Source organism: Oncorhynchus gorbuscha, linkage group LG03 (assembly GCF_021184085.1).
Source record: "Oncorhynchus gorbuscha isolate QuinsamMale2020 ecotype Even-year linkage group LG03, OgorEven_v1.0, whole genome shotgun sequence".
Lineage (NCBI taxonomy): Eukaryota > Metazoa > Chordata > Actinopteri > Salmoniformes > Salmonidae > Oncorhynchus > Oncorhynchus gorbuscha.
Genome location: NC_060175.1, coordinates 80,374,229 through 80,384,831, shown reverse-complemented (window position 1 = coordinate 80,384,831; position 10,603 = coordinate 80,374,229). Strand labels below are relative to the sequence as shown.

The following is a 10,603-nucleotide window of genomic DNA, read 5'->3' as shown; positions in this document are numbered from 1 at the left end:
CATGAAAAGCATGCAATTACTTGCAGTATAACTCTGATGATACAGCTAAATGTGCGCAATTGTTTTGCATTGAATAATCGGACATTTGTCGTTGCTGATTATGCTCAATAGGTGACGAAATTAAAACAAAATAGTTATAACATGTATTTAACAATCCCTAGAAAACGGCAAGTAGTTTGTCAATGGTTTTAGTGGAGCTGGGGGTCTACTTGCAGCCAAATCAAACGTATTGTGACGTTTTATTGAAAACGACCTGTTGATATGATTTGATGCACTCACACTTCCGTACTCGGAGATGGTGGCGCTGAACAGCAATTGTAAACAAGCTCATGAGTCAGATCTTATTTAGGTAAAAATAACGTAGTACAGGACGTTCGTTGAGTGTCATCGGGTGTTTTCTGTGGAATGTGAGTAACTTCGTTGTATTCTGATGGCTTAACATGTATTCACTGTTGTGGTTAACTCGAAATCAGCGAGAACGAGACTGGAGCTAGCCAACTGACTAACAAACCTAGCCAGTAGCATTAGCAGCTAACGTTTGCAAACTAGTTACCTAGCTAAAAAGTCTGCTAACCTAGCTTTCTTGCAGTCATATCCAGCTGACATAACAGTTGCTCGTAAGCTAGCTAGTTGCTGATCAGCGAATGCAATTAGCTATAGCTAGCTACGGTAACGCGTCAACTGGCCAGGCCACTAACGTTAGGCTGAACACATGAAATGTTTAACACCGCTTTTTTTTCTGATAACTACTTCATTACATCCGCCGTGCAGCCCAGTTTCACAATATTACCATATGTCCCAGCTGCTTGAAGTAATCACGAAAAAACAGGCCTTATTTTGGTGCATTTTTCACCCTGCCAGCTTCTATTAGTTCTATTGAACACCGTGGCACCAATTCGCCTCCTGAACGTTCTATTCAATTAATTTGCTATGGCCTCGTGCTAGTGTTCCAGTTTAGCCAACGTTCTTTTGCCGGTTTTCAGCCTTGGGTGAATTTAGACTCGTTCTATTGTCCAGCCTACTGACGCAGCCGTAGGCTCGCTCAAGCTTGTCGAAATCAACCCGTCACAGAATTAGGCATTAGAATATAATATACTAATATAATCTCTATGCCCTGTCAGCTGTTGCTGTTATCCAGGATGCCAGGTCTACCAGCTAGCTAGCATGACAGGTCCTTGATCATGACTCTCAGTTCCATTTCATTACACATACTTTTGGTCATGTAGTGTATGTGGGCACCTGCTCCTCAAACCTCTCATTCCAAAATCATGGGCATTAATATGGAGTTGGTCTCCTTTTGATGCTGTAACAGCCTCCACTCTCCTGGGAAGGCTTTCAAATAGATTTGGAACATTGTTGGAAGCACAGAATTGTCTAGAATGTCATTGTATGCTGTAGCGTTAAGATTTCCCTTCATTGAAACTGAGGGGCCTAGCCCGAACCATGAAAAACCACTCCAGACCATTATTCCTACTCCACCACCAAACTTTACAGTTGGCATAATGCCTTGGGCCAGATTCGTCTGTCAGACTGCCAGATGTTGAACCGTAATTCGTCACTGCAGAGAACGCGTTTCGACTGCTTCAGAGACCAATGTTAGAAAGATTTACACCACTCCAGCCGACGCTTGGCCTTACGCATGGTGATCTTAAGCTTGTGTGCAGCTGCTCGGCCACGGCAACCCATTTCATGAAGCTCCTGACGAACAGTTCTTGTGCTGACGTTGCTTCCAGAGGCAGTTCTGTGAGCTTGTGTGGCTTACCACTTTGCAGCTGAGCCATTGTTGCTCCGAGATGTTTCCACTTCACAATAACAGCACTTACAGTTGATCTGAGCAGCTCTAGGAGGGGAGAAATTTGACGTACTGACTTGTTGGAAACGTGGCATCCTATGATGGTGCACCTTTGAAAGTCACTCAGCTCTTCAGTAAGGCCATTCTACTGTCAATGTTTGTCTATGGAAATTGCATGGCTGTGTGCTCGATTTTTATACACCTGTGAGCAACAGGTTTCTAGAGACAATATCTCTCTCTTCATCACTCAATACCTAGGTTTACCTCTACTGTATTCACATCCTACCATACCTTTGTCTGTACATTATACCTTGATGCTATTTTATCGCCCCCAGAAACCTCCTTTTACTCTCTGTTCCAGACGTTCTAGACGACCAATTCTTATTGCTTTTAGCCGCAACCTTATTCTACTCCTCCTATGTTCCTCTGGCGATGTAGAGGTGAATCCAGGCCCTGTAGTGCCTAGCTCCACTCCTATTCCCCAGGCGCTCTCTTTTGATGACTTCTGTAACCGTAATAGCCTTGGTTTCATGCATGTTAACATTAGAAGCCTCCTCCCTAAGTTTGTTCTATTCACTGCTTTAGCATACTCTGCCAACCTGGATGTTCTAGCTGTGTCTGAATCCTGGCTTAGGAAGACCACCAAAAATTCTGAAATTTTAATTCCAAACTACAACATTTTCAGACAAGATAGAACTGCCAAAGGGGAGGTGTTGCAATCTACTGCAAAGATAACTCTGCAGGCTATATCCTACTATCCTGGTCTGTACCCAAACAATTTGAACTTCTACTTTTAAAAATCTACCTCTCTAAAAACAAGTCTCTCACCGTTGCCGCCTGCTATAGACCACCCTCTGCCCCCAGCTGTGCTCTGGACACAATATGTGAACTGATTGCCCCCCATCTATCTTCAGAGCTCGTGCTGCTAGGCGACCTAAACTGGAACATGCTTAACACCCCAGCCATCCTACAATCTAAACTTGATGCCCTCAATCTCACACACATTATCAATGAACCTACCAGGTACCTCCCCAAAGCCTTAAACATGGGCACCCTCATAGATATCATCCTAACCAACTTCCCCTCTAAATACACCTCTGCTGTCTTCAACCAAGATCTCAGCGATCACTGCCTCATTGCCTGCATCCGTAATGGGTCAGCGGTCAAACGACCTCCACTCATCACTGTAAAACGCTCCCTGAAACACTTCAGCGAGCAGGCCTTTCTAATCGACCTGGCCGGGGTATCCTGGAAGGATATTGATCTCATCCCGTCAGTAGAGGATGCCTGGATATTTTTTTTAAATGCCTTCCTAACCATCTTAAATAAACATGCCCCATTCAAGAAATGTAGAACCAGGAACAGATATAGCCCTTGGTTCTCCCCAGACCTGACTGCCCTTAACCAACACAAAAACATCCTATGGCGTTCTGCATTAGCATCGAACAGCCCCCGTGATATGCAGCTGTTCAGGGAAGCTAGAAACCATTATACACAGGCAGTTAGAAAAGCCAAGGCTGGCTTTTTCAAGCAGAAATTTGCTTCCTGCAACACTAACTCAAAGTTCTGGGACACTGTAAAGTCCATGGAGAATAAGAACACCTCCTCCCAGCTGCCCACTGCACTGAAGATAGGAAACACTGTCACCACTGATAAATCCACCATAATTGAGAATTTCAATAAGCATTTTTCTACGGCTGGCCATGCTTTCCACCTGGCTACTCCTACCCTGGTCAACAGCACTGCACCCCCAACAGCAACTCGCCCAAGCCATCCCCATTTCTCCTTCTCCCAAATCCGTTCAGCTGATGTTCTGAAAGAGCTGCAAAATCTGGACCCCTACAAATCAGCCGGGCTAGACAATCTGGACCCTTTCAAAAATTATCTGCCGAAATTGTTGCCACCCCTATTACTAGCCTGTTCAGCCTCTCTTTTGTGTCGTCTGAGATTCCCAAAGATTGGAAAGCAGCTGCGGTTATCCCCCTCTTCAAAGGGGGGGACACTCTTGACCCAAACTGCTACAGCCTTATATCTATCCTACCATGCCTTTCTAAGGTCTTCGAAAGCCAAGTCAACAAACAGATTACCGACCATTTCGAATCTCACCATACCTTCTCTGCTATGCAATCTGGTTTCAGAGCTGGTCATGGGTGCACCTCAGCCACGCTCAAGGTCCTAAACGATATCTTAACCGCCATCGATAAGAAACATTACTGTGCAGCCGTATTCATTGATCTGGCCAAGGCTTTCGACTCTGTCAATCACCACATCCTCATCGGCAGACTCGACAGCCTTGGTTTCTCAAATGATTGCCTCGCCTGGTTCACCATTTACTTCTCTGATAGAGTTCAGTGTGTCAAATCGGAGGGTCTGCTGTCGGGACCTCTGGCAGTCTCTATGGGGGTGCCACAGGGTTCAATTCTTGGACTGACTCTCCTCTGTATACATCAATGAAGTCGCTCTTGCTGCTGGTGAGTCTCTGATCCACCTCTACGCAGACGACACCATTCTGTATACTTCTGGCCCTTCTTTGGACACTGTGTTAACAACCCTCCAGGCAAGCTTCAATGCCATACAACTCTCCTTCCGTGGCCTCCAATTGCTCTTAAATACAAGTAAAACTAAATGCATGCTCTTCAACCGATCGCTACCTGCACCTACCCGCCTGTCCAACATCACTACTCTGGACGGCTCTGACTTAGAATACGTGGACAACTACAAATACCTAGGTGTCTGGTTAGACTGTAAACTCTCCTTCCAGACCCATATCAAACATCTCCAATCCAAAGTTAAATCTAGAATTGGCTTCCTATTTCGCAACAAAACATCCTTCACTCATGCTGCCAAACATACCCTTGTAAAACTGACCATCCTACCAATCCTCGACTTTGGCAATGCCATTTACAAAATAGCCTCCAATACCCTACTCAACATATTAGATACAGTCTATCACAGTGCAATCCGTTTTGTCACCAAAGCCCCATATACTACCCACCATTGCGACCTGTACGCTCTCGTTGGCTGGCCCTCGCTTCACACTCGTCGCCAAACCCACTGGCTCCATGTCATCTACAAGACCCTGCTAGGTAAAGTCCCCCCTTATCTCAGCTCGCTGGCCACCATAGCATCTCCCACCTGTAGCACACGCTCCAGCAGGTATATCTCTCTAGTCACCCCCAAAACCAATTCTTTCTTTGGCCGCCTCTCCTTCCAGTTCTCTGCTGCCAATGACTGGAACGAACTACAAAAATCTCTGAAACTGGAAACACTTATCTCCCTCACTAGCTTTAAGCACCAACTGTCAGAGCAGCTCACAGATTACTGCACCTGTACATAGCCCACCTATAATTTAGCCCAAACAACTACCTCTTTCCCAACTGTATTTAATAAATTTATTTTGCTCCTTTGCACCCCATTATTTTTATTTCTACTTTGCACATTCTTCCATTGCAAAACTACCATTACAGTGTTTTACTTGCTATATTGTATTTACTTTGCCACCATGGCCATTTTTGCCTTTACCTCCCTTCTCACCTCATTTGCTCACATTGTATATAGACTCGTTTATACTGTATTATTGACTGTATGTTTGTTTTCCTCCATGTGTAACTCTGTGTCGTTGTATCTGTCGAACTGCTTTGCTTTATCTTGGCCAGATCGCAATTGTAAATGAGAACTTGTTCTCAACTTGCCTACCTGGTTAAATAAAGGTGAAAAAAAGTGTCTGAAATACTCGAATATGCTAATTTCAAGAGTTGTCCACATACTTTTGTATATATAGTGTAAGTCATTGGATGAAGGCGTCTTCTCTATGGAGTAGTTTTGTTAACCGCCCAACGCATCGTTTGCGGTATGGTTTTGGAAGCATAAGGATCTTTCATATCAGCGAGAAATAATAATACAAGGAAAGGTTAAATAGATAACCCTAAGCCCTGTAAAAAGGTGTAACTTGGTGTTCCCACATGACCATATCTCCATGTTACAGCGCTTGTTTAATGAAAAAAGACGTGCTAATTAGCTATCTAGTGTGCTTCAAACACTTGTTTCTAAACTTCCCAAGTTATGCTTATCAGAAGTGTAGTTTTGTGGATTGAGGCACCCATAGATGTATGGATCTGTGCAGAACTGCTACAGTAAGTATATATATATATTAATTTTAAGGATAGTTTCTCGCTTATGAAAGATAAAGGCCATATGTTTCGAAAACTATCACAAGCGATGATTATTGACGTTTCTGAACAATAAAAACACAGCTTTGGGATTGTAGTACACATGAGCCAGTCGTGGGTGAAGCAGAAGGCTGAAAACAGTTAAGACAAGGCAGAATGCTGCCTACAGTTTGAGAGCTAGACAGCTACATCATAATTAGCTAACCCATTTGGAATTGCAATTGCCTGCTGTGCCACGTATCAACTGACTGTAACTAGCTAATATGAACCATCTTTTTGTAGCTGGCTACTATCCCAGTTAGAGTATGTGAAATGTGGAAGTAACTGAGTTGTTACACGTTGTAGCTCATTTTCTAAGTTGCATTCAAACTCTCATCTCTATTCTTTCCCTCCTCTTTCTGAAACACAGGATTCCACCTGTGTGGAAGTAACCCAACTGCATGTGCCAGTGAATGACTGAGAGATCTACTGCATCTGTGAAGATCTGTGTCTGTAGGCCCGGCAGCCATGTCTCGGAAGCAGACAGGAAAGCCAGTGCGTGGTGGAAACAGGAAGAGTGACGTGGAGCGGAAGCGGGATGAGCGGTCCGCGCGCAGGGCAATCGCAAAGGACCGTAAGAACCGGCCCCAGGACAGGGATGATGGAGAGGAGTTCGTCAGCTTCTCCAAACAGCTCCATGCGCTGGGGCTCAAACTGAGAGAGGTGCCTGGAGATGGGTAAGATTCAGAGAGAGAAGGACCACGTTCCAGGCTGACTACATTGCAGACACTTGCCAGACCTCACAACGCAATAGGTATTTAATATATCAGCTAACCACATATCATATGATATAGCATTCTGATGCCAGACTGTAATTGATGATGTGGCATGTAATCATTGGTTGATGCAATGCAAAGTCTGAAATGTAGTCAGCCTGGAATGCCACCAAAGTGCTATTATAAATGTATGTTATAACGTTGACTAATACTGTGTCCGTCCTGTAGTAATTGCCTGTTCCGGGCTCTGGGTGACCAGTTGGAGGGACACTCTCGGGGACACCTGCGTCTGCGCCAAGAGACTGTGCAGTACATGATGTCACACCGGCAGGACTTTGAGCCCTTTGTGGAGGATGATGTGCCCTTCGCACAGCATTGTAAGGAAATGTCCCAATATGATAGAAACCAAATACTATTTGCTTGTGAAAATGTTGTTGGCTGCCCAAGTTTCTGATAGCATGCAAGTCAACCTAAATATTGTCTTTAAAGGTCTTGTCACTAATGTTTCTCTCTGTTGTTATGTTGTTCTCTTCCTCTCAGTGTCAAACCTTTCCCAGCCTGGCACTTTTGCTGGCAATGATGCCATTGTGGCGTTCGCCCGCAGCCAACAGCTTAAAGTGGTCATTCATCAGCTCAACACCCCACTGTGGGAGGTAGTAACCTCAATGACACCCTATTGCCCATATAGTTTACTACTTTTGGCTAGAGATATTAAGCTGTATAAAGGGTATAGCAATGCACAATTGGGTAAGCACTTTATTTGACTTTGTTTGTTTTTAAAGGAGATCCCAATCTCATTAAGTAGGCCTATTTTTTTATTTATTTTTTATTTTCTGAAAGAACAATAGGAAAGTAAATAAGGGCGTAGTACAAAATAGAAGGGTATATATGAAAAGGTCAGCGAGGAGAGGCATGAATCCCCTGTTGCAAGGTGGTATATATGGTCCTACCACGAGACCACATTCTGGCACACTACTGTTTTTTAAACTGAAGTCCTTCTAATGAAACAGAATGTACGAAATACCCCTATTGATAGTTCCTACTCATTATGTTTCCTCAATTCAGATTAATGGCTCTGAGAAGCTGGTTGGCCGAGAGTTACACATTGCCTATCGCTATGGAGACCATTACGACAGTGTAAGACCATTTGGTGACAACTCTGAGAGCCCTGCTCAGCTGCGTATAGAGGTACGAAAACGACCCTTTCAGCTAAAACACACTACCAAATATTTTGACCTTTGGATTAGTCCTATTTTCACAATATCCTTTACCCCCCCCCACCCCACTCTTGTCCCTTCAGAATCTACATAATTCGAGTGGGCAGCGTGAGTTTGGTGACAGCCAGACAGACAGACGGAAAGCCCCCTCGCCCACCTCCTCAGAGGAGGACAATGTGATCCTAAATTCCCTGGAGAACATGGGCCCGAACTGTGAGTGTCTTCTCCCCCAGTGCATTCTGATTATCAGTGTCTACTAGTTGTTTGGGGTCCTTTTCTAACCCCAACTCCCTATCAAACTTGAATTTATCTGCAGTCTTAGCCTACCTCTTATAATAAACATTGCTAATAAATACAACTGATGTTTATTGGCTGTTTTGGGGATTTCCATCTTTTAGAGGGAGCTACCAACCAAAAACCTCTTGATAATGATCAACAGGAGCATCTGATATATTCACTGCAACTGACCCCATGTGTGTTGTGTGCTATGTCTCTCAGGTGAAGAGGAGAATCTGTTTCAGCTGAGTGTCGCCACAATCAACGCTGGGTGGCTGTTCGATTCTGAGCTATCAGCCCAAGTGTGTCACGGCCAGTGTGCCTCGGGATCATGCTCTGCGTGTAGAGAGGCAGCGACAGAATGCAGTGATCACAAACTTCCACCTGATGGAGGCAACCTACACAAATCCAAGGTAAGATGCTCAAATTCTAATTCTTTAAAAATATATATTATTTTGTAATTTAACACATTCCATTCAGACAGTAAGGAAATTAGATGGGGAGACAGGCAAGTTGGAGAAACAGTGGGAAAGGTGAACACATGGATTGAACCTTGGTCTCATGTGGGGAGTTGTAATGGTATATGTGACGCGCCGGAGAGTGATATCGCTATACGACGGCTCAGCACTCAAATCCCAGTTCTGTATCAGTATTCTGAGTCTGTGTGACTATTTCAATTCAAATTTCAGATTAAATAGACCTGCATTTCTCAATTTAATTCAGAACGGACATGAAGTCTCCCCCTTTTCATCTTGACCCCCTGATTTTCTACCCCTCTCTCAGGCTTCAAACAAGCAGAGGAAAGAGCAGCAGCACTTGGTGAAGAAAAAGCGACAAGAGGAAAGGCATCGACAGAAGGTTCTTCAGAGCAAAGGAACACCTGACCAGAACCTCTCGGAGCCGGTCACTCTAGTGCCAGCTCTAAATACACTTAGTATATAGACAGAGCATAGCCAAATAAAGCAGCGGTTGACAATGTTTTGCACACAGAATCAATCTCAATCACATTGGATGACTTTCATATACCCTTTAGTTTCTTTGCAAATGTATAGTGCCTGCGATAGGGTGTGTGTGAATGTGTTCAGGGTTGTGGTTGACTATGAGGATATTGGTGTACATAGTTTCCTCTGTAGAATCAATACAGTGTGTCTCTTTCTATGCTGGTGAATGAGGGATGATGTTGACATTGACCATGCAGTACATCTTGGCCTCTGAGTTAGTTTTGTGTTGAATTTCTCTGATTACAGCCAAAGAAGAAAGGGAAGAGAGAAACATCATTGTAAACAGAATGAAATGTTTTCTGAAGAAGTTTAGGTGACTCGTAATGAATTTATATTTTATCTGGTTAATGGCAGTTCCAGTATTATTGATCAGGTTTAAAGAAATGCTTCATTTGGGAGATTTGCTTATGAATGATTGTGAAGCACTCTCTTGTATGACATGTAATGTGGCAATAAATGAACATCTTTACAGTATTTGATTTTCATTAATATTTAGAAATATCTCATCTTAAATGTGTATTTTTTTGTACTTTTTGATTAAGTACAGTATGTCAATGACTGAATCAATATCTTCAATAGCTGATACAAGATAGCATATTACATTCTGGTAGGCTGCACTGTTTTCTGTGATAATTTGGGCAATATTTTGGCCAATGATCTTCTCAAATTACAAGTATGTTTTATAAAACTGATTTATTTTACCATGGATAATGTAGATTGGAGCAGTATCAATGTTCAGGATGTCTGACTCCTCCCCTTTACTGTGTCACAATAAGGGTGCCTATATGACATCAGTGGTTCAGGCTGCAAGCATAAAACACAGTTTCACTCATAAAATCATTATGACTCAAAGTTAATACACTCTCCAATAATGTTCTGAATATGCAAGGTGGTGAGTACCTCTTAATGAGAACTGTATTGATTTTAATTTGTAGCATTGGTGATGTGGTTCTGAGAGCATGTGTGAGAAGCATAATAGTATTAAACAATTTAGGTTCAGGGGAATATAGGAAGCTAGAGGTCAAGCAACATTTTTTAAAGCTATAGGGATACTGCATTTTGATTGCCAAGGCAGCAGCTACTCATCCTGGGGTCTGGTAAAATTAAGGCAGTTAAACAATTTTAAAAACATTACAATACATTCATTACAGAATTCACAATGTAAGTGTGTGCCCTCAGGTCTATACTCCACTACAACATATCTACAAAACAAAATCCATGTGTATGTGTGTGTATAGTGCATATGTTATGTGTGACTGCATGTGTCTGTGCCTATGTTTGTGTTGCTTCACAGTCCTCACTCTTCCATAAGGTGTATATTTCTCTGTTTTTAAAATCTGATTATACTGCTTGCATCAGTTACCTGATGTGGAATAGAGTTCCATGTAGTCAT

The 10,603-nt window shown here is 43.0% G+C and overlaps 1 protein-coding gene across 1 annotated transcript; it reads left to right on the top strand.

Moving 5' to 3' along the window:
• Positions 1 to 252: 252 nt before the first annotated feature.
• Positions 253 to 9,684, top strand: otud3 (OTU deubiquitinase 3). The gene is made up of 8 exons (XM_046337191.1): positions 253 to 407; positions 6,371 to 6,677; positions 6,945 to 7,093; positions 7,257 to 7,369; positions 7,782 to 7,904; positions 8,017 to 8,146; positions 8,432 to 8,622; positions 8,993 to 9,684. The coding sequence occupies exons 2-8, from the start codon at positions 6,469 to 6,471 to the stop codon at positions 9,149 to 9,151; spliced, it is 1,074 nt and encodes a 357-aa protein (XP_046193147.1). The 5' UTR covers positions 253 to 407; positions 6,371 to 6,468; the 3' UTR covers positions 9,152 to 9,684.
• Positions 9,685 to 10,603: the final 919 nt, after the last annotated feature.

Excerpts from the sequence above, each read along its gene's own strand:
- otud3 (XM_046337191.1), top strand. The coding sequence starts at position 6,469 with ATGTCTCGGAAGCAGACAGGAAAGCCAGTGCGTGGTGGAAACAGGAAG. Across the intron at positions 7,370-7,781 it reads TCAACACCCCACTGTGGGAG|ATTAATGGCTCTGAGAAGCT; the intron begins GTAGTAACCTCA and ends TCCTCAATTCAG. Across the intron at positions 7,905-8,016 it reads CTGCTCAGCTGCGTATAGAG|AATCTACATAATTCGAGTGG; the intron begins GTACGAAAACGA and ends TTGTCCCTTCAG.